Consider the following 24,355-nt stretch of genomic DNA (forward strand, 5'->3'; position numbering starts at 1 on the left):
GCAGGCATTTCAGCTCAGAAAGCCACCAACGCCTCCGCTTTCTGGACTTAGTGCTTCCATCTGTACAAAGGGGAACACTGGGCATTCTGAGGCTGTCAGCTGGGCCTCACCCTGTCTACTGTCTGCCCTGAGCCCCATATTTTAGGCTCTATCCTTCCTAATTCCACTGTCAGTCTCAAAGGGAGGATGGGGTGCCCAGGAGCTGCTAGTGAACACAGCCCCCTGGCAGAGTGCTGGGCGCAGGGACAGGCGGAATGCTGGCCGGAGGCTGAAGTGATCTAACCTGGCAGCTCAGGGTATTTTTAGGTCTCTATGCTCCTGCCCCTGGGCTGGAAGCAGATTAGAGAAAAACAAAAATGAAATGACCTCAGCTTGGCCTGATAACTCCAGCAAGGGGAAGAAAAGACTGAGAAAAATCTAAATAGCCTTTGGTTTATTTTGCTCCCTCTTCTCTCAGCAGGCAGGAGCAAAGCCAGGACCCCTGACAGGGTTGGCATTCCTGCAAACACTTCATCTGGGAACTAGGAATTTTCTCCGATCCACCCTCTCAAACTCACTGGCCATGCTTCCCAAACCTATCCTTACTTGGTACCACTGATTTTCTTAATAGACATTTACATTCCAGGTTCTACTCTCAACATTTTCTAATATCCATTCACTTAATTCTCAAACGGCCTCACTTTCACAGATGAGCAAATTGAGGTCACGGAGATTGATTAACCTGCCTGTGGCCATGGGAAGCAGAGTCAGGACTCAAACCAGGCGGCCTGGCTCCAGAGAACCCACCTAACCTCCATGCTGTGCCACTTCTCCAAAGTCTGGTGCTCTTCAGTGCTGCTGGACACCAGACACCACCCCTCGGAATTGGCCCCGACAGCACCCCAACCCCCCCACGACAGCTAAAGTTGCACACCTACAGTGGACACCCGCTGTCCCAGAGTGATTATTAATAGAAGAATTGCTTGTCCACCCACCCCATTCACCAGTTGCCTCTGACCTGCTTGCTGCTCTGGGCTGCCCTGCCGGAGGTCCTCGGACCTCCTTACATCTTCTCCCTGAATTCCTTCAAGTAACCTGAGTCCAGACTGAAGCTCTTACACAATTTTGCTGAAAGTCTGAGGTAGTGAAAGGAAAAGTGAAACCCAGTCAGCTGCTATCTCTGCACTGACCATGCCCCTGCCCTGGGGGCACCTCCTGGCTGCTTCTCTCTTCAGCCTTTGCCTCTCACTTTAGTAGGAAGCCCTGACACGGAGTCCCTTGTTCTCTCCCCAACATCTGGGAATCCTCATTTCCTAGACTGTGCCACAGCCAGAGCAAGTAAACCAAGAAACAGCCTGCAGTCTCTTCAAAGATGCCTTTTCACTGCTCTCTCAGAACACAGCAATTAACGTGCGGTGCCTCTGGGGCCAAGGTTCCTTCCTTCCAGAAGAGGGTTTTTGCTTTATCATCAATAACAGAAGGCCTTGTGAAATGCCTTTCCCAATAAAAGAGCAATCTTTGCTCAAAGGGTAACTCTACTGCCACCAAAGAAATGGGCTCCTATTGGAACAGCTTTCCCTCTCCATTTCCTGACAAAAACACAAATAACAGCTATACATTGCGCAATACACACCTCCAGTATAAAGAATAGAGTGAAGAAATTAAATGTAGTCACTAAAGTCAAGATGCCAAATTACTAAAATCAAGTAAGTTGAGGAATGAGGAAATAATTCTCTTCTTGTTTAAACTATTCTGGGGAACTCTTAGACTCTCTAGTCCTGCATCAATGCCTGGAAATACATCAGACCTCCAGATAACCCTCTGATTATCCCCAAAGGACTAGGGAAAGAATGCTCACATACCCAGACCACCTCACATCCACTACCCAGGCCACTGACTGGTCATCTGGAGGATTACCATCTCGGAAGATCCAGAGGCTAAGAATGCAGGACTGATCCTTCTCAAGAATGTACTTTTTTTTTTTTTTACTATAAGAATTCCCAGCTTTCCTTTTTTTTTTCTTTTCTTCCTTCCTTCCTTCCTTCCTTCCTTCCTTCCTTCCTTCCTTCCTTCCTTCCTTCCTTTCTTCCTTTCTTTCTTTCTTTCTTAATCTGAAATGTGTTTATTGGTATGTTTTCCCTCTCATCTGGATCCAGGTGCTTCCAGTGCTGCTTCCTTCGGAAGGTGCATCCTTCCGGAAGCCTTGCTTTTCCTCCTGTGGGCTGACGGAGCACAGGGCGGCAGCCCACACACCAAACTGTCATTTGTGCACAGCTAAAGGTGGTGCTGATTTTACAGCATCCGGGGCACTCCATATCCATGAAGAGGCGTGTTGTAGGGAGGTTGTCACTACTGGAAAGCCCCCTTTCTTCTTAAGAACATTTGGGGTGTCAGCTAGTGTTTGTAGTTTTCAAACCCTAAATTCCTTGAGTAAATCTTTCATTTATTTCTAGCCAAAGCCTCCAGACTCTTTTTGTTTGACAAGTACAATCACAAAAATTTATTTTGTCTCCCAATAGCTTTTTAAAATGCAGCGGAGGAAGCTCTACTTCTGTCCCTGGGTGAAAACTTGGATCCAGTTCTCCCCAGGTGTGGTGGTTCATTTCATGTGTCAGTTTGGCTGGGCCATGGGATACCCAGATATTTGGTCAAACACTATTCTGAGTCTTTCTGTTAGAGTGTTTTGGGGTGAGAGTAACATTTAAATTGGTGGACTTTGATTAAAGCAGAGTGCCTTCATAATGTGATTGAGCCTCATCCAATCAGCTGAAGGGCTAAATAGAACAAAAAGGTCAGCCTCCCCTGAGCAAGAGGAAATTCTGCAGCAGACGGCTTTTGGACTCCACCTGCAACATCAGCTCTTCCCGGTTCTGCAGCAGATGGCCTTCGGTCAGAAACTGGACTTCAGTTCACCTGGATCTCCTGCTTGCCGGCCCAGTTCACAGATTTTAGACTTGCCAGCTTCCAAGATTGCATGAGCCAATTGCATTTATGAGAAATGCCTCTCTCTCTCACATGTGTGTGTATAGATATATATGTACATATATACACACACACATACACACATAAATATATACATACACGTATTACATATACACATATATACAGTCATACGCCACATAATGTTTTGGTTGATGATGGACTGCATGTACAACAGTAATCTCATTAGATTGTAATAGATTATAGGGACTTCCAGCCAAGATGAAAGCGTAGGTAGAGACACTTTGCCTCCTCATACAACCAAAAGAAGGACAACAAATTTAAAAACAAAAAATAACCAGAACTGCCAGAAAAATCAAACTATATGGAAGTCTAACAACCAAGGAGTTAAAGAAGAAACATTCATTCAGACTGGTAGGAGAGGTGGAGTCGGGCAGCCTGGGCATAGAGGATGAGTGGCAAGGCATCAGCTGGAGGACTGGAGTAGGCCAGGCAGTGGCTGGCAGACCAGGTGGTCCCACATTTGTGTGCGGATAAACCAGAAGGAACAACTGGGAAGCAAGACAGACCATGCAACCCAGGGTTCTGATGCAGGGAAATAAAGCCTAAACCTCCAGCTGTAAAAATTTGAGTGGCTTGCAACAGCAGGAGAAAATCCCAGCCTCACAGGAGTTTCTTGGAGAGACCCACAGGGTCCTAGAACGTATACAAACCCACCCACCCAGAAATCAGCACTTGAAGGGCCTGATTTGCTTGTGGGTAGCGGGAGAAGTGATTAAAATCCACTTCCCCTGCTCAGACCCATCCCCCACATGCAGTGCCACAGTGCAGCCATGTGGGTTGCCCCACCCTGGTGAATACCTAAGGCTCTGCCCCTTACAACATAACAGGTTAGCTGAGACAAATATATATATATATATATATATATATATATATATATATATATATATATCCCTAATGAAAGAACAGATCAAAGCTCCAAAGACAGAACTAAGCATGAAGAGATGAGCCGACCTATCAGATGCAGAGTTCAAAACACTGGTAATCAGGAAGCTCAGAGAATTGGTTGAATATGGTCACAAAATGGAGGAAAAAGTGAAGGCTATGCAAAGTGAAATGAAGAGAAATATACAGGAAACCAACAGTGACAGGAAGGAAACCAGGACTCAAATCAACAATGTGGAACAGAAGGAAGAAATAAACATTCAACCAGAACAAAATGAGGAACAAGAATTCAAAAAAATGAGGAGAGGCTTAGGAACCTCCAGGACAATTTTAAATGTTCCAACGGAGAAGAGGAAGAACACGAAATTGAAAACTTATTTGAACAAATAATGAAGAATAACTCCTCCAATCTGGCAAAAGAAATACACTTCCAAGAAGTCTGGGAAGCTCAGAGAGACCCAAAGAAGTTGCACCCAAGGAGGAACACACCAAGGTGCATCATAATCACATTATCCAAGATTAAAGAGAAGGAGAGAAGCTTAAAAGCAACAAGAGAAAAGGAGACAATCACCTACAAAGGAGTTCCCATAAGACTATCAGCTGATTTCTCGAAAGAAACTTCGCAGGCAAGAAGAGGCTAGAAAGAAGTATTCCAAGTCACGAAAGGCAAAGATTATCTAGCAAAGCTATTGTTTAGAATGGGAGGGCAAATAAAGTGCTTCCCAGATAAGATCAAGTTAAAGGAGTTCATCATCACCAAGCCCTGTTTTTTGAACTGTTAAAGGGACTTATCTAAGAAAAAGAAGATCAGACTATGAAAAGTAAAATGACAGCAAACTCACAACTATCAACAACTGAACCTAAAAAAAGCAAGAATAAAAACAAAAATTAAGCAAACAACTAGAACAAGAACAGAATCACAGAAATGAAGATCACATGGGGGGTTATCAGCAAGGAGGGGGTGGGGGAGAATGAAGGAAAAGGTATAGGAAATAAGAAGCATAAATGATAGTTACAAAATAGACAGGGGGAGGTTAATAGCATGGGAAATGGAGAAGCCAAAGAACTTGTATGTACGATCCATGGACATGAACTAAGGTGAGGGAATGCTAGTGGGAGGGGATTGTGGAGCTGAGGGGAATAAAGGGGGAAAAACTGGACAACTGTAATAGCATAATCAATAAAATAGATTTTAAAAGATTATAATGAATTATAAGCAAAAGATTTGTTCTCAGTGCTGAAAGAAAAGTCTGTACCTCACTACAATGTGGAATTTACTGCTGGTTCTGGGTGGTTTTTAAATAAAGCATGCCATCCATCCACTGTGCACCCACCTGTACACTTGCATATGCACCTGTACACTTGTACACCTATGCACACTCATGAGCACACACTCACTCTCCTTCCCTCCATGTTGCCCTCCCTCCTCCGGACCTCTTTGCTCTCTCCAACTGGCACTTCTCCCCCAGCCTTGCTTTTGCGCCTACAATGCATATGCATCTATACACTTTATCTTTTATACTGTATTTTAATGTCCCTTTTCTGTGTTAGGTATGTTTACACACACAATACTTACCACTGTGTTATAATTGTCTGCAGAACGGGTGGCAAACACAAGGCCCCCAAGCCGAATCCTGCCCTCTACCTTGTTTTACCGGGCAGCAGCACCAAGCTCTTGGTTAACTGTTAAGTAGTAGCTACATTTATACAGTCCTAAAATTACATTTGGCCCTCTGAAGGCAACACGAGGCTGATGTGACCCCCGGTGACAATGAGTTCGACACCCCCTGGACAGTATTCAGTACACTAACTTGCTGTGCAGGAGCAAAAGGCTGTACTATCTGGCCTGGGTGTGCAGCAAGCTGTACCATCCAGGTACATCCTGGGTGTGCTTGTGTAAGCACATTCCATGAAACCTTTGCACATTGTGGAAATCTTTTAATGACGTATTTCTCAGAGTGTAGCCCTGTCGTTAGGTGACACGTGACAGTATATACATACCCTGTTGGTTCTGTCTCTCTGGAGAGCGCTGACAAACTCACCAGGTTAATAAAAAACAAACAAACAAACAAACACTCTGTTTTAGGTTCTTAAACACAGCCTCGGTTCACAAGTTAAAATATCCAGTCTGGGGAGCAGCCAAAGCTTCTAACTTTAAAAAAAGTTACAGATGGCCCCTCCCCCTCCTAGAGTGAGGGTGGGCACTTCTTTCCCTTCCCCAACCCTAAAGCTGCCCCCTTGGTCTCTCTCATTCAAGTGGTTCTAGCCCCTGGTGTGGTTGGGGCAGCGGGTTGGGTGGGGATGTCGAGGGGCGGGAAAGCCCTCACTGGACTGATACGGCCACAGGACGGTGCTGACCTATGTGCGACTCGGATCCCTCGCAGGGGCTGCTTTGAGAGATGCCGGACTCCCAGGAACATTCCATTTTACTTTTTTGATGTAAGATACTTACCCCCGGTGGTGATTCTCCTGAGCTCTAGTTTTGTTTTGTTTTAAGTCTGATACATGGTAGGCAGTCAATGGATATTTATTTCAACATTTATAATAAATATAAGTGAATAAATAGCTATTGTAAATATTGAATGAAATAGTTGACTAAATATTTATTGAATAATATTTGTGAGATCAAATACTGTGGAATAATTACCCTTAAAGTCTCCCCACTGCAAAATACCTAGAAGACCTGCATTAAATGTAATAGCATGTATCAGGAAGCATAGATAACATTGAAAATAAGTAAGAAAAATCTCAAGGAGCCAAAACCAAAGAAGTAAGAAGTAGAGAAAAAAGCAGGCAGGCCCTGAGGGCCTCCAAGAGCCCAGTTATAATAACCACGGGAGTAAAAGGCAGCGATGTCTCCGCGTTGAGGGTGAGGTAGGGGAACTGAAGCCGAGCTCATCCCTAAAAAACATCCTCAGAGGGCTAATAATATCAGTGAAAGGGACCTGTTTATTGGGAAAGGGAGTCAAGAAAGACATTCGTTTGTCTCAGTCTCAGATCTGAGTGGAGGGACAGAGTGTCTTCTAAGACATCACAACCACAGAGCTGCCTTCCCTGCATCTGAGGTTCAAAGGCGCACCACTTGTATGGGTCGGAATGCGCCAGGCCAGGATATAAACATAAACAGATGGGTGGGTGAAACTGGGAGGTGCCTCACAAAAGCAAATGCAAGCTTCCTTTGGAGGAATATTCTCAACCAAGGCTTCGAGGTATTCCCGCATATAAACAGCTCATTGATCTTAGAGACAGGGAAAGGGAGGGAGAGGGAGAGAAACATTGACAGGATCGGTTGCCTCTCTCTCCTATGTGCCCAGGCTGGACCAGGAACAACCTCACAATACAAGCACGTGACCTGACCGAGAATCGAACCTGCAACCTTTCAGGTTTACCAGACAACGCTCCAACCAGCTGAGCCACACCAGCCAAGGAATCCTCAGCTCCTATTTTTAGTCTTGTCTCCTCACAACTGCACAAAAACACACTGGATCTGTGTACTGGTATCATGTTGCTTCTCTGGGTATCCTCTGGGGCGTGATCGGGCCAGCTCTCCTGATGGGCCCACATCTAAAATCCTGAAATCTGAAACTGCAAAGCTGGTTGTTCATTCCTCTGACAGCCTCGGGGAGGGAGGCTTCTTCCCGTTCAGCCACCTCTCTGAGGTTTCTTTCTCCCACCCTTTGGATGCCACAGTGGGAATGAGAGACTAATCCTGCGTTCCCTGTCCTGCGAGGAACCTGTATTTAGCTTCTAAATGGTCCTGTTGAGGCTCCTCACCTGGCCGGCCTCAGAGAAAGATACTCTCAGTTCTCCTCATGGATGGGGTGGGACCGAAGGTGGGGAAAGTCAAAGTTCTATTCCCTTTGAACCAGTTCTTTTAGCAATATTTTCCTTCCTTCCTTCCTTTTTTTTTACAGAGAGAGGAAGGAAGAGGGAGAAAATCATCAATTTTTTGTTCCACTTATTGATGTATTCATTGGTTGATTCTTGTATGCGCCCTGACCAGGGATTGAACATGCAACCTTGGTGTATTGGGACGATGCTCTAATCGACTGAGCTACCTGCCCAGGGCTCACAATTGTTTAAAAAATCTCTAATAACCAGAGCATTAGGTCTTCAATGCAGGTGAGACAGTTTAGGGTCTTGTAACAAGTTTCCATTATCTTTAAACATTTGTATCTTGGTCTGGAATGTCTTATTTATTTTATTTTGGTGAATCCTTAGGAAGTTGCAACTTAACATCTTGGCACACACAATTACATGTGCAAAGAACTGGAGAACAGTTTATGCCACTGAATTTCTGTGGGGAGAGCTTCCCGTGTGTCTGGACAGGGAGCAGGCTGGAGAGCTGGCTTGGGGAGTAGATGTTGAGGGCTCCGGACACTCTCCGTCTGGTGCCCTCCCCTTTTCCACTCCACCCTTTTATAATTTCCAGCCCTACTCCCCCTGCCCAACTGCTTTGCTCCCAGGTCACTGACAGAAAAGGTTAGAGAAGCTGCTTTCATAATAAAGAATTTGAACGGCAGTGGTAGGGGAGAGAACAGAAACGAGGGGGAAAGTACAGATCCTGAAAGATGATCTAACATGTTGAAACCCTCTCCTGACCACCAAAGCCTGACGAAATTCTCCTAAAACTCACAAGCAGGTTCCAGCCCTTCCTCCTCTGTGAGCTGATGCTGAGCCACGCCCTCTCATCCCTTCTGCGGATCTGGGGGCTCTGCAGAGGCAGGGACAGCTGGGTCTGCCCGGGCCACCACCGGATCCCCACAGTAGGTGACTAACACAGCTGAAATGATTTAACAGGGAGCCGGGGCCTCTAAGGTGGGCTGGCATTGTCGGCCCATGTGTTCAGGACTCCTGAACAGCTCTGCGCTCTCCCCGCTGTTGGTCCAGTGTTGATATGCAAATAACATCTTTACACATTATAAGCCATTGACACAGACTTTCTTTAGTTCTTTGAATATATTTAAAACAGCTGATTTAAAGTCTTTGTTTAGTAAGTCTAAGGCCTGGTCTTCCTCAAGGACAGTGTCCGTTAGCTGCTTTTTCTGCCCATGTGGGCCATGCTTTTCTGTTCCTCCGTGTGTGATAATTTTGTTGAAAATTTTACATTTTAAATAATATAGGGTGGCAATTCTAGAAACCAGATTTCTCCCATCTCTGGGACTTGTTCTTGCTGTTCATTGTTTTGCTGCTGCTGTTTATTTGTTAGCCACATCCCTAAACAAATTCTGTAAAGTCTGTATTCTTTACCCTCACAGCCACCAAAGCCTCTGCTTAGTAGGTCAATGGTCAGCTAACGATGAGACAAAGGTTTCTTTAAATTCCTGAACCATAATTTTCCCGGCCTTTGAAGAGAGGCTCTGTGTGTGTGTGTTGGGGGGGGGGGGGCATGCTTTAAATGTTCCACCAGGCAGTTGACAACCCTACCTTAGTTTTCACTTTCTGCTTAAGCAGAGCCCGAAGGTCAGCCAGAGGTGAGAGATTAGGACTTTCTCGGGTATTTCCACAGCTCTGCCCATGTGCATTGCCTTCTAGATCTCCCGAAATATGTAGGAGCTTTTCAAAACCCTCTGTGGACATCTCATTCCCCAGCTTTATTTTAAAATTTGTGGTCAGCTTCATTTTTGTCCCATCTGTTATCACTGCCTCAGGCAGCTTCTGTGTTAAACTATTATTGCTGATTGTTTTTGACAAATGGCCCCAGGGAAAAGGCTGTTCTCGCTGACTGAGCTGAGTCAGATCAGATAAAAACAAACTTGGGTCGTGGATATTTCCAGGGACCTTCCAGACAGGTCATATAACGACAACTCTGGGGGTAGGACTTTTTAGGGAGCCCCAAACCCTTCTTGCCTCTCCAGTGGCTGCTAAGTTGCTGGTTTTCATGGCTATCACAATTTTGTAAAACTCTCGGTTTTCAAGCCTACTGAAGAGCTGGGACAAGTTAATCACAGGTTAGAGAGGAAGCCCTGGTTCTCCCCTGGGATGCCAAGGGCAGGTGTCCTCACACGGGAACTGGTATGTCACACACATCAGAAGTTCACCTGCCCAGTAGGGCCCTAAGGGCCCTGGCCTCCCGCTCCCTCCGCACTCACAGTCCAGGGAGTCACGGCCGGGCTCCCAGATGTTGGCCTCCTGGCTGTGGCCTTGCCTTCCCCTGGGAATCGAAAAAGCCTCAAGTTTACAGCTCATCTTTGCCCCCAGGTTTGCTGTCTTGGTAATGTACATAGAGCATGTTTTGTTGGCACCATTAAACTTTTCCCATTGACCTCCTTGCAAAGCTACAAGACAGGAAAGGCAGGTATATCCTGGAGGTGACTTTAAAAACCCTGCTCTTATTTGAGGAATGATAGGGTAGCTCCCATGTTTTAGAACCAGACACCATGCTGAGGGCTTTGCACGTATGTTATCTTGGCCAGCCTTCCCAAAAGCCAGTTGTAAGCCCCATTCAGAGTCAGACAAATCTGACTTCAGAGTGAGCCTGCCAGTGGTTAGCTACGTGACCATGGAAACTGAGAGAGTGTCCCCTCTCAATCCCAGCCAGTGGGGTAGCAGCCTGTTCCCATCCTTCAGGCCTCCAAGCAAACTTCATCTCATTCCCTCTCTCCGTTATCTTCACCTAATCCTGTATCTCCTTGATAACATACCGGTAGTTGTCTCATTCTTTTACCAGTTTGTTGTGGTTTAAGCCTCCAGACTCCCCTGAGGCAGGTACCGTGTTCTGGTCTCCTCTGAGTCTACGTCACATAACACAGCTCATGGCATGTGACATGTGGTAGGTGCTCAATGAACAACTGTTAAACTTGGCTGACAACCAATGAATTCATGTATGTGCCGTAGAGGTAAACACCTTTGGGAACCAGCTACCCACTGGGACTGCCCCTTTGCAAAGCTCGGGTGTGGTGTTTGCTGTCTTGAATTTCCAAATCCATTTGTGTTTAGTTTCTAGAACTGTACACAATTCAATTATTTTAAAACTCCAATTCTTGGACCTGGGTCTACAATCAACCCAGTCACAGGATTCTGACTATTTCTGGACCTACAGTGTCACCTACAGGCTCTAGATGGATACGCACCCTAGGAATAAGCAAGAAATAGGATTGTGGGGACCCAAGGAGATCAGGAATTTACAAAATGAGGGAGCGACTATAAAGGTTCTGACGAGCAATAATGCTGATAAATGATAGGAAAACTTTCTTCTTCACCCCGCTGTGTCCACTTCCTTGAAGCATTAAATTCCTCCCAAGGCTTCACTTCAGGTTCCAGGGGTCTCAGAACGCAACCAAACACCTCTCTCCCCCTTTAAACCTGCTTTGTCTGAAGCCTTCCCCATCTCAGTAATTGCTCCAGCTGTAAACACGGGACTCACTCCGGAGAAGCCCTTGACTTCTCTCTTTCTCCCATGTCCCATGTCTAGTCCACCAGCAAACCCTGTCTGCTCCATCTCTGAAAGCTATGTGGAGGCTGACCACTCCACACCACCTTGGCTGCTGCTTACTTTGGTCTGAGCCAACATCATCTCTCAATTAGAAAAGACTCCATCCTGTGCTCCTAAAAAAAAAAAAAAGATATACAAATAGCCAGCAAGAACATAAAAAAATGCTTAATGTTACTAGTCATTAGTGAAATGGAAATCAAGACCACAATGAGATATTGCTTCATTCCCACTAGAATGGCTTTTATAAAACAAACAAATAAACAAACAAAACAGAAAAAGAACAAAGTGCTGACAATGTAGGGAAAGTGGGACCCACTGCCAGTGGGAATGTAACATGGTGCAGCCACTGTGGAAAACAGTTCGACAGTTCCTCAAAATGCTAAATCTAGAATTTGCATAGGACCCAGCAATTCCACTTCTGGGTGAGCACACAAAAGAAGTGAAAGTTGGGAAATCAAACAGATAGGTGTGTCAGTGCTCACAGAAGCTTTCTTCACAATGGCCAAAAGAAACAACTCAAATGTCAGTCAGCAGATGGCTGGGTAAGCAAAATGTGACATTTGCGTACAATGGAATTGTAGTCAGCCTTCAGCGGAATGAAGTGCTGACACACTCTGCAACGCGGATGAACCTCGAGAACATTATACTCAGTGAAATAAGTCAGGTCCAAAAGGGCAAATATTGCTGCTTCCACCAATATAAACATCTAAGCTAGGCAAAGTCGTAGGGACAGAATGATTATTGGTTACCAGGGACAGGGCAGAGGAGGAGAATGGAGGGTTATTGCTTCATGAACACAGAGTTTTTTTCTTGGAAAGAAGAAAAGTTCTGGAGATACTGGGCATGAGCACACCCATTGTGAGTGTACTTAATGCAACCGACAATGCAGTTTTTCAGTGGTTAGGATGGGTCATCGAAAAGTCAGGAGTAATGAATGCCGGCAAGCATGTGGAGAAAGGGAACCTCTGTGCACTGTTAACAGGAATGTAAATTGGTTTAGCTCCCATGGAAAACAGAATGGAGAGCCCTCAAAAAATAAAAAGTTGAACTACCACTTGAGCTAGCAATCCCAATTATATATATATATTATATATTATTATATAACATTTTATATACAACATATGCTATATACCATATTCTATAATATATCATATCATATCATATCATATCATATCATATATAGCTTCATATCTGAAGGAAACGAAATCACTATGTGGAAAAGCTATCTTGACCCTGTGGTCATCGCTGCATTATTAGAACAACCAAGACATGGAAACAACCACAGAGAAATGGGTGAAGAGAATGTGATACACACACGAACTGGAATATCATTCAGCCATAAAAAGGAAGGAAATCCTGTTATTTGCAACAATATGGATGAATCTTGAGGGCACTATGCCAAGTGAAGTCGGTCGGACAGAGAAAGACAAATATTGTATGATCTCACTTGTATGTGGAACATTAAAACTCCAAATCATAGAAAAAGAGATCAGATTTGTGGTTACCAGAGGTCAAAAGATACATCTGCAACAATTCTATTTCCAAGCCCTGTCACATTCTGCGGTACCAGGGGATAGGACTGCAACGTGAATTTTAGGGAAAGGCACACATTTCGACCCATATGCCTTATAGCATAGATACCCCACTGCTCATACAGACTTTGCTCCTGTTCTCCTCTATCTTCCCCACACCACCCCCAACTTTCTCTTTATCCGGAAAACTCCAGTTCCTTCTTCAACACCAGGCACAGACATGCCCCCACTTCCAGAAAGGCTTCCCTGATTCCCTTCTCCCTTTTCAATTTGTCCATAGCTCCCCGGGCTTCTCCAGTTAAAGTGACTTCTCTTTGCCTCTAGGCCATGAGCTGCTATGAGCACAAACTGGTTTGTTGGGTTCATTGTTATAATTTGCGAGCAGGGGAGGAGACTTTAAGGGAGGCTGATTTTAGGATTAGGAAGCCTTGAGTCTGTAGTGGGACCGAGAGAAGGAGCCGTGAAGAGGAGTAGATGAGGAAGAGGACTGATTCTGGAGAGGCGGAAGGGCTGATTTCTGGGTTGGAGGTCAGAGGTGTGGGAGGGTGAAGCTGCGGCGGGAATTTGCTCCAGAGAAAATGGAAGCTGAAGAAGCTCAAAGGGGCTGTGCAAAGGTTCAGGCACTGGGTCAGGATCCCGGAGACCTGGCATTCGGCCCTAAAAATGACCTTACTAGCCTTGTGACTGAGAAACCCCATTCCACTCTCTGGGCCTCAGTTGCTTTGTCTCTAAAATGGAAGTTTGTTTCAGAGATCAAAAAACCGCTTGCTGCTTTTCTGACAGGTCTGGCCCTGGACATGTTTTGTTTGACCTGCAGAGTGACATATGAGCTTTGAATTAGTTTTGAACATGTAGAAATTGGGGAATTTCATCTAAAACCCAGATTTCTGATCTCTTTTGAGAAATGAGTCCTTTTTCCCTCCTAGCTGTGGCTACCCCCTTCACAGGTTTCTGGTCGGCATCAGTGGCTCAACTTATGTAACTCCAAAGGCCTGTCTTTAAAAATCTAAGCTTCTATGAAAGGATTTCAAGAGGTAGAGTAAGGTTGCCAGTTTAGCAGATAAAAATACAGCAACTCCAGGCTAGACTGGGCATTTGCCCCTCCCAAGAGCCTAACCTCAAGGACCACAAGTTTAATTGCAATTTTGATTTTTACCACCAGGGGGAAGCAAAACTGCAAAGTTGACCTGAGTCTTCCTGGTCCAGGATCAGCCCTCTGCCCTATAGAACCTAGGGGTCAGGGGGATCTAAGGGGACCTGGAGCTAAGGAGGGGAAGGAAGCTGAAAGGGGATGGAGGATGGAGGAGCTGGGCACTGTGCCTGCAGCCATGTTCAACAACGAGGGGAGACCAGACAGGGAGAGGTCCTAGTAGGTGTGATCAGAAAAAGCTCCCGGGGAAAGAGACTAGAGTCAGGCCTTAAAGACAGGCAGAATTTAGATAATAAAAGAGAAGGGCCCTCTGGGAGGGAGGCATGGCTTGACTGAAGGCACAGAGGGAAGAATGAATTTGCACAGGTGATGTAGCCTGGCCCGAGGCAGTACGACATTGTCAGAAATACTGAAATACTTCAAGCCATTGTTTTCATCATGATTCATGGCTACAAGTGACAGAAACCCACCTCAGGCTGACTTAGGAAAAAAAGAAAAATTATTCTTTTACATAACTAAAAGGTTCAGGAGAAGGAAGCCATTAGGCATGGCTGCATCCAGGAACTCAAATGACATCATCGTACACCTGCTGCTCTCCTTCTCTTGGCTCTGTTTCTCTCCCTGGTGGTTCCATTCTCAGGCAGCTTCCTCCTTCTGGTGGCAAGATGGCTTCCAGGAGCTCCAGGCAGACCCCTTAAAACACAGGAGGCAAACACAGGGACCATGGGCTGAATCCCGCCCTCTACCTTGTTTTATCTGGCTTGGCACCTTGTTTCTACCTGGTGGCAGCGCCAAGCTCCTTGCCCCTAGTTAAGGAGTAGTTACATTTATACAATCCTAAAATTACATTTGGCCCTTTGAAGGCAACTGTGAGGCTGATGTGGCCCCCAGTAAAAATGAGTTTGACACCCCCGCCTTAAAACATCCTAGCAACCACCAGGCAAGCGGAGAACTTCATTCACAGTAATTCTTCCAGACATCCTGGGGTTACTCTAACTGGCCTGGACTGTGTTGTATGCCCATCCAGAAACTAGTTGCTGCAACTCTGGTCGACATGGTCTGAATCAGAGGCGACCTTTGGCATAAAGAGTGAGTCTGTCTACTTCAGCCCCCTTGGGCTGATATTGGGAGAGGGGCGGTCTCCAAAGGCAAAACAAGGTAAGGTGGTCTTTTCAGAAGATGGGACCATAGGTGCCACTCAGACTAAGAAGGAAGGGGTCTCTATACCAGGTTCTTATATCAGAAATAGTAAATCAAAAATTGTGGGGCAGCGAAGGGTGGGTTTATTCCTGTTATCTGCTTATTTGTTTGTTTTGCTTACTAAACATGAATGTTTGAGTGGTTGCTTTAAAGCCATGTCTATAGACTCTATCCTGGCCAGACCTCTAGCTGCAGCCTGAGCTCGTTCATTTAATAACTGGCAAGTGACCTTTACCAGGTGCTGGGCAATGTGCCAGAAGCCGAGGACATAGCAATGATCAAGAGATAAAGTCTTTGCTTTCCTGGAGTTTATAATCTGGTGGGACAGATGGATAAAAACAAAGAGACAACTAAATACCTAGTGTGTCCAGTGATGTTAAGTTCTGTGAAGAAAAATAAAGCAAAGTAAGAGCAGGCTGATCGGTGCCTGTGTGTGCACATGTGATCTGCCAAACAGCACGGTCAGGGGCAGGGGCTGAAGGAGGTGAGGAGCGAGCCAAGCCGAAATCTGGGGTGAGCACTCCAGGCAGAGGGAATAGCAGATTCAAAGGCTCCAATGCAGGAATGAGGTTGATGCTTCCAAAGAATAACAAAGTCCTCAGGGCTGGCTGTAAAAGAGAGTGGTAGGAGGGAGGTCCGAGGAGGAGAGGAGACGGGGGCAGGGCGTGCAGGGCCTTGTGAGCCACTGTAAGGACTTTGGCTTTTACTCCCCTGAGCCAAGGAGCTGGTGGGTTCTGAGAAGGGGAGGAACATGGTCTGACTTTGGTTTTAAACCAATGATCTCGCAGCCAGGTGGGAGATGGATCACAGGGGGGCAAGAGTGAAAACAGGCAGATTGGGGAGAGGCTGTTGCAACTGAGCCAGTGGGTGAGACTGGGTGGTGGCTGGACCACATGAGCGTGGGGGAAAAGGTGAGATTCTGCATACATGTATTTTGAAGGATGAACCAATAGGATTTGCTGATGGATTGGTCATGGGGTGCGAGAGAACAAGAGGAATCAAGAGTGACCGGAGTTTTTGCCTGAGCAACTGTTAGGATAGATTTGTCTTTTCCGAGACAGAAAGACTGCAAGAGGAGTAGTCAGCAAATGTTGAGAGCCTACTATGTGCCAGGGGTTACACCTGTGACCACGCCAATCTTGTCCTGCAGCTTGGCCAGAGAGACAGACAATAACCACTCAACAGGTAAGCAGATGAGAAGATACCAGCTGGTAGGAAGCATATGCAGAGGATTGGAACAGGATCACAGGAGTCTGTTATTTTAGGAGCAACCAGAAACCACTGGCGGGTTTTCAGCAGGAAGTGACAGGATCTGCTTTCGAAGGACACTCTGGTGGGTGGCTGTCATGTAGAGAACAGACTGTCAGGGACAGAGAGGACGGGGAGGCCAGCAGGCGGGCTGCTGAAGGCTTTGAGGTGGGAGATGGGGATGTGCAGGTGGAGGAGCTCGGACGGAGGAACGGGCAGGACACCGACCCTCACTCTCTGTAAGAGGCGCTTTGGGACATGACTGGCATCGTCGTCCTCCTCCAGGGGCTGGGACAGGCGCTGTGCCCGCCCAGGGACTCACAACCCCCAGCCCCCGCCACTTCGTCAGTGACTGTCACTTTGCCACTAATTGCCACATCACTCCTCGCTTCCCTACAATCAGCTCCATCTCCGGGTTTTTAATTTCCTCAGGAGCTGCCCCCTCTTCCTCATATCCGGTTGGCCCAGGCCCCTGCCGGTGCAGTCTGTCCCTCTGGCGGTGACTTTCCAAAGCTTTTCCTGGGGTAGCAGGGAGGGGCTTCCACCCACGCCCCACCCCGCAGCCCCTCAGGTTCTGCTTTTTATCTCTCTATCCTCAAAACAAAACAAAAACGCCTGGTCATTTCGATCTTTCTCCCTCAATCTCGAGTCAAATCAGACCAGGTGTGTGTGCCCTGCACTTTGCAGTTCGCATCTTGCACTTCCCATTTCACAGCCCAGAAAAGTGGGTCCGTTAGGGGAAAACCCGCCAGGGCAGCACCTGGCTTTGCCACTTCCTAACTCGTATTGTAGGTAAGACCTGTGCCTGTGTGGCGCCTCAGTTTCCTTGGCTGTGAAATGCATCACAAAAGTGGGGGCGCACGTGAGGGTCTAGCAAAGTCCCTGGCAAGTAGAAGTGGCTCAGGAGGTGACAATTCCCTTTGCTCTAGTGAGTTACCAACCCATGGCCCTCCAGATAATAAACTTGTTTCATTGACTGGACATTGTGGCTTCTCTAATCTAAACGTTTGTGTTTTTTTGTTTTTTTTTAAACAGGGCACACATCTCCAGGGGGCACCACCCTTCACATTTTAATAAAATACCACACAGCTTCCCACATTTCTCTTTATAACTTAGCTCCTAATGACGCTGTGGCAGATCCTATTTTCTAGGGTGGACACCCCTACACCTCCCATTCCATGTGTTCTTCTTGCAGTGGGGCACACACAGACAGCCCTCGCATCCGGGGTGATCTATGTTTTCTGCTCTTGAATCAGGGCTGACGGGCAACTACAGCGGCACAAGGTGGTGCTGTGTGACTCCCAAGGCTAGGTCAGAGAAGGCGACACAGCTTCCGCCGGGTTCTCTCAGGACACTCGTCCTGGGAGCTCAGCCTCCATGCTGTGAGGAGGCTCAAGCCACTTGGAGAGGACGCATGTGGGTCTGCCGCTGACCGCTCCAGCTGAGTTCCCAGGCGAGAGCCGACAACCGCCACCAGGCGAATGACCACGAGGGTGAGGAAGGGCGCTTTCGGGATAACGCAGGTTCTCAGGTAGCAGCTGCATGAGCAACCCCAAGCAAGACCAGCTCGGTGAGCCCAGCTAACCCTCAGAAGAAAATAATAAAATGGCCGTTTTTGTTGTAAGCCCAGAAGTTTAGGGGATCCGTTACTCAGGAATAGATGACTAAAATAGACCCCTTTTACCACAGCCAACAGAGGGCAGAGTTAGAAATTAAATCCAGGACTATCAATTTCCAGAACTCTTCGGAACTCACGGACCCGCTTCTCTGGCAGTTCCTGAGTCTTCTGTTTCATTTCAGGAAGCAGACACTGAGGCCAAGTGGCCAAGGCATGAACTTCTGAAGAGGAAGGACCACGGCTAACTACAGCAATCTGGGGCCTCCTGTTCCACGGAGAACACACATAGGGACCCTGCTGTGTTCTCCAGTGGGGTGCTAGATACGTTTGCAAGGTTGCGAAAGTAATTCAAGGACACGGTATTGTGATCCCATTATATTGCTAGCTATCAGTAGGCCCTTGTATCCAGCAAGTACCTAATGCATGCTTATTATTCAGGATGAAGATAACAATCGAGCTAGTACCAAGAAGTCTTGCCAGTGGCAATTAACCACGTCAGCAGTGATAGGTGCTGTGAAGAAAAATGAAGGCAGGTAAGGGGACAGCGTGTGATGGGGGCTGCTATTTCAGTTTGGGCAGCCCAGCAAGGCCTCTCCAGAGCCGTGACATCTGAACTGAAGCTGGAGTGAACAAAGGGAGTGAGCCATGAAGCCCTCTGGAGAGCGTCCTGGTGGACAGAATAGCAGGAGCGATGGATCTGAGATGGGAGCAGGAGGTGGTATGCCGGGGAGAAGCGAGTGAGAATCAGGAGGAGCGAAGGGCAGAGTAATGGGGTTGGATTTGATGGGCTCTTGTCATCCTGGTAAAGGCTTTGCCTTCTGGGTAAAATGGGGGGCTGAGGAAGGAAGGCAGAGGAATCTAGTGACCTAAACTTCAAAATGGCAACTCTGGACATTACCAGGAATCCCTGACTCTCTACCTCTCAGGTCCCTCCTCCCAATGGCACGAAGGGCTCCTGCATATTCAGGCTCACTCCTGGCCATCTGCAGCCTCAGAGGGTGGAAAGAAAGCTTGTTCCCAACACTTCAAAGGGTAGTCCTGAGGTTGAAGCTCATTGGATGGACTTGGGTCATGTGCTTCTCCCTGAGCCAATCACTGTGGGGATGGGGGATGGATTGTTATGATTGGCCAGGATTAGGCTATATGCACCCCCTAGGAGCTAGGAAGTGGATTCAAACCTCAGAAAATGCAAGAACTCCTAAATTATTGAAGAGGGGGTCCTCCCAGGGAGAACCAGGGTCCAGTTCTGGAGGCAGGGAGGTGCAGGTGTGGGTGCCTCTGAGGGCTGGGATCCCCCTGGGATGGGTGGGGGATAGTGTGAGGTAGCAATGCCACCAGCTATTTCATCCTACTCATTTTAGAGGCTCTGGAGCCAGAATGCTTGGGTTCATATCCTGAATCTTCCACTTGCCAACTGGTGAAATTCCTAGAAGCAGAGCCTGAGTTGGAGAGGATGAGCTCTGAAGAGGAATCTATCAGTATAAGGAACTGGGGGAACAATAGGACGGGGAAAGCTGGGCAAAGATTTCAGTCTGGTAGAAAGGCAGCTTCAGCCTGATCCTGAGGGGGAGGGCGAGGAACACTCTGAAGCATGAGTTACACTACGGACTTGTCCCATCTTGTGGCAAGAGGGTCCCAAGGGTTCTGGGTTAGTTTCCCAGGGCGGTCATCACAAACTAGCACAGACAGAGTGGCTTCAGCAACAGAAGTTTATTGCCTCACTCTTCTGGAGGCCAGCAGTCCGAGAGCAAGGCGTCGGCCGAGCCGTGCTCCCCCTAAACTGTGGGTGGGCAAGAGGGGGTCGGTCCTTCCTTGCCTCGTCTAGCTTCTGGCGGTGGCCAGCAGCCCTTGGCCTGTAGATGCAGCACTCCGAGTCTGCCTCCAGTGTCACGTGGCCACCTCCCCGTGTGTATCAGCTTTCTGTCTCCTCTTCCCTTCGTACAAAGACACCAGTCATACTGGATTAAGGGTGCACCATATTCCAGTATGGCCTCACCTTAACCAAATACAACTGCAATGTTCTTATTTCCAGTTAAAGTCACATTCCGAGATATCGGGGCCTAGTACTCCAATGTCCTGTTTGGAAGGATACAGTTCAACCCATAACAGGTTCTTGGTGGCAGTGGGTCAGCCTTTTGTACCTACACTTCTAGACAATTATTGCCCAAGGGTTGTTCCTGTGAGGAGGACTGCTGAGGTGAGGTGGCTCCCATCAGCCAAGGACAATTGTCAGGAGAAGGGGGCAGCTATGCGCTTTAGTGGCCAACACTCACAGTAGCTGGGGGCCCTGGGAGAGGCACCCATGGCACCTAGACAGGCAGTTTTTCAATCTTTCTATGCCTCAGTTTTCCCATTTGGAAAAAAGAAGTGGTGAGTGCCCACATAAGGGAGAGGTAAGGATTAAAATAATTCATAATCTTAGAACATCGCCTGATGCATGATAAGGGCTTCGGAAATGTTAGCTTGCTCTTGGCCCCTTACTAAAGACTCTGAGAAGTAGCAGGGTTTATTCTCAGCTCACAGACTGGCCCCCACTCATCAGTCTGGCTGACTCCAAAAAAACCCTGAAGGGTTCGTTGATCATAAACAAAAATGAGAATGAGCCCCATAAGACCATCCAATTCAGTCCTCCATGACCATTTCACAGATGGGGAAACTGAGGCCCAGCAAGGGACTTAACCAAGTAATAAATGGGAGGCAATGTGGTGGTGGCTAAGAGACAGATTTTGGAATCAGACAGACTTGGCTTGAATGACCCAGCTGAGTGACCTTGTGTCAGTACCTCTGCCTCTCTGGGCTTCAGTTCCTTGTCTGTAAAATGGGTCACCATTACATCTCCAGAGGAACATTTAAATGATGCTCTCTGAATGATGCTCTCTGAAACATGAGCTCCTGTGTCACACCCATGTAATCAGGAAATGTGGGCCCGTACCTGGCTATTCTGGAGGGAGGGGGACTTCCTCTCCCAGGCTTCCAGAATGCCCTGGCCTGGAGGTTTCAACCCCAGCCCCCTACCCCTGGTTCCAGCCCTGCACACTGTCTCTCATCTCAGCAAAAGCCTCCGTCTGGCCTGGGCTGTGGTCCCACCAGGAAATCGATACCAGTCGGTCAGCTGTCATCCACCTCCCCGGCACCGTCAAGCGGCTTAATTGTGTGGATGCTGGTGCTGCCGCCAAGGCTTCATTCGTTCGTCAGAGCTGTGCAGTCACAGCCGTGCTTGGCTGAGAGTTACACTCATTATGGAGACAGCTTCTATCAGGACTTCCAGAGGGATTGGCGGTGAGGAGCGAAGCGAGCAGGCACTCCTCATCCCCGGAGCACAACAGGCTGACAATACCAGCCAGTGTTCACTGAGGGTTCACTCTGTGCCAGGCGCCGTCCTAAGAACTTTATAAATATCAACTCACAACAGCTCTATGACATAGGCATGTTTATCATCCTTGTCCCCATTTTATGGATAGGGCAACTGAGACTCAGAGAAGTGAAGCAACTTGTCCAAGTTCACTCAGGTAGTAAGTGGGGACATAAGCTCCAGGGCCCACGTGTTTAGTCCTTGCTGAGCAGCCTCTCAGTTACAAAGAGACCGATACCGTGGTGTCCTCAATAACAACAGCAGCTTCCATATATTGCCAGTTAGCGGGAGCCAGCTGTGGTGCAAACTTCCTTTTCACACCTACTTTATCTCACTCAGCTCTCTGAGATAGGAATAAAAGGCCTCACTTTATAAAGGGGCCAACTGAGCTGTAGGGGATAAAAGCACTCTTTCCCAGGGCCACGCAACTGATCAAGGGAAGAGCTATTTTGGTTTTTTGAACCAGACCATGTCTAGCTCTAAGCCTAGGCTCTTAACCAACCCCCTCTGCTATCTCCCATTCACTTGCTCTGTGGCTTCAGGGAGGTCACTGCCCCTCTCTAGGCCTCGGTGTACTTTAAACTCATTGATGAATCTTTTCTGAGCTCCTACGTGCTTAGACTGGAGTGGCAGGTTGGGGGAAGGTACAAAAGAGGGAAAGGACGCCCTGGCTCCACCCGCAGGGTTCAGACACCTGCCCCCAGCTCCGAAGCAGCGCTTCTCCCAGCAGCTGGCACAGTCCGCCTGCAATACAGTGGCTGGGGAGCTTGTTAGCAAGACCAGTGTCAGCCCCAGAAGTTCTGGTTCAGGAGGCCTGCAGTGGGGCTCAGGAGCCTGTGTGTCAAGAAACTCCCTGGGATGGTGATGTATGGTGTCTGCACTCCTCGTTGAATTGGATTCTGCAGTCTCTGCTCATAGTTCAAAAGCTGTACAAATCTTCGAGAAGGTTATTTTGATTATTTTAAAAATTAATAAAAAATTAAACAAGTTTTTTAAATGACAACAAATACTACTCTTCAGGTTCATGCTAAAATAGGAGGGTGAGGTAACAACTTTCAGTTTCTCTCCTACTCTGCCTCCTGGAGCTCCCCAGAGAAAACCATGCCCCTAACACTTCTTGATTCCTCACTTGGACCAGGCATTGGGGACAGCAGGGGCCAGATAGACATGGTCCTGCAAAACCAGTGACAGTGACTTTGGCAGTTGACATTTATTGAATGCTAACAGTGGGCACCCTGATCCTGATCCTTGTAATGGGCTATGGGAGGGTACTGTGATTATTCCTCTTTTATAAATGATTTCCCAAAGTCTGTTCAAGTTCGGCCTGTAGCAGAAGCACTTGGCCCAGCCAAATGCCGATTCCTGGACTTCACCCACCAGCTTCCTGGAGCAGGACCAGGAACCTGCATTTTTAAGGATGCGCTGCATCTTGTCTGTGGCCCCTGGTCAGTTATGAGAACCACTGCCCCGGAGTCCTGGGAGGTGGGAGGACGAGGAGACCACAGGGGTGGCGGGAGTTGAAGAGGAGGTTAAGCGGGTCCTAGGAGGGGTGCAGCCAGGGCGGGGTGGGCGGAGCTCGTCCTGCTGGGTTTCTCCCCAGCAGTGTGGCTGGGCCCCTCTCACCTCCACTCTCTTCCACCTCAAGGCTGCTGGCCCTGCAAGTTCTCCCCTTCTTCCTAAGATGTGCGATTATCCCAGCCCCCAGCCTTCAGGCAATCCCAGCTGCTTCTGTTATATCTTATTAGTCAAGTGGAACATTAATTAAATGTGAGAATAATAGAGCCAGAGATGAGGAAAAATTGTAAAGCCCAAGGAAGAAAAGAAGTCCCTTCACAGGGCTCCGCAGTAGCGGGACAATGGAATTGTGTGACAATGTGAAAAGGCTGTCACCCTGACACTCCCACTCTGCCCAGTGACTCAAGGTAGCAGGCCTGTGACTGTGTATGTGTGTGGGAGGGGGCACGGCCCGGAGAAGACAGGGTCCCTGGGCCACCACGAGACTCTGTGGGGCAGGGGCGTGAGGAGGGCCACCGTCCTGGGAGAACCATACCCTGTGGGAAAAGAATAAAATCTGCACTGGCTCCCTCTATGCCATCCTCACCCTCCTGTTGGCTTCCTTGGTGAATTCTCATTTATTCCTCCAGGACCAGCCCAAAAGACCCCACCTCTGAGAAGCAGAGTTAATCCTTACATTTCCCAGGCTGCGGCGCCGCTGAGAAGCAGTTTCTCCCTCCCCGGTGTCCCCACAGTAACTTGTGCTGATCGTATGAGCAGAAAGCAACATTTACTGAGCACTTACTATATGTTGGGCACTTACTATTTCCTGTCTGAACCCTCACTGCCATAGGCCCCATTCCCACTCTTTCCAGCCTGGTGAGGGGCAGGTGATGTGGGCTCTGAAGTGGCCTCATGAGGTCCCTGGGTGGTCCAGTTTGGTGTGAGAAGCAGCCAAGTGAGCCTCGTATTCCTAGAGACATAGATGTGGCCCAAGAGGCCCAGGCAAGGGGATGCTGCAGTGAGGGCCCAGGGCTCCGGCGGGGGTACCCAGCCTTTTGGTGTCTCTGGGCCACACAGGAAGAAGAGTTATCTTGGCTCACACACTAAATACACAAACACTAACAAAAACTGATGAGCAAAAAATAGTTTTAAGTAAATTTACGATTTTGTGTTGGACCACCTTCATAGCCATCCCAGGCCGCATCCCATCCGTGACCTGGGGGCTGCGGGTTGGACACCCCCAGTAGACCAACGATGGCAGAGCATGGAGGCACATGGACCGCTCAGGGGAGAGATAGTGAGGCAGATTACATTTGCCATATGGCCATGAGCCGTCCCATCCCACAGGCTCACATTGCCAAGAGATGTTGATGCTCCTTTCATTGAGAGGTAGGACTTATTTCCCCTTCCCACTGAGTGTCACGGGCGCCTGCAGCACGAGGATGCTATGTGACTCCCA

At 47.8% G+C, this 24,355-nt stretch overlaps 1 protein-coding gene across 1 annotated transcript; it reads right to left on the minus strand.

Annotated features, from left to right (window-relative positions):
* Positions 1-1,501: 1,501 nt before the first annotated feature.
* Positions 1,502-2,300, minus strand: LOC119044786 (40S ribosomal protein S27-like). Its single transcript, XM_053669039.1, has 2 exons — positions 2,140-2,300; positions 1,502-1,568 (listed from the first exon to the last, which is right to left on the minus strand). Exons 1-2 carry the CDS (start codon positions 2,298-2,300, stop codon positions 1,502-1,504), a joined length of 228 nt encoding a protein of 75 aa, XP_053525014.1.
* Positions 2,301-24,355: the final 22,055 nt, after the last annotated feature.

The sequence above is a fragment of the Artibeus jamaicensis genome, unplaced genomic scaffold, assembly GCF_021234435.1.
Source record: "Artibeus jamaicensis isolate MK-2021 breed Jamaican fruit bat unplaced genomic scaffold, CSHL_Jam_final contig_519, whole genome shotgun sequence".
NCBI lineage: Eukaryota > Metazoa > Chordata > Mammalia > Chiroptera > Phyllostomidae > Artibeus > Artibeus jamaicensis.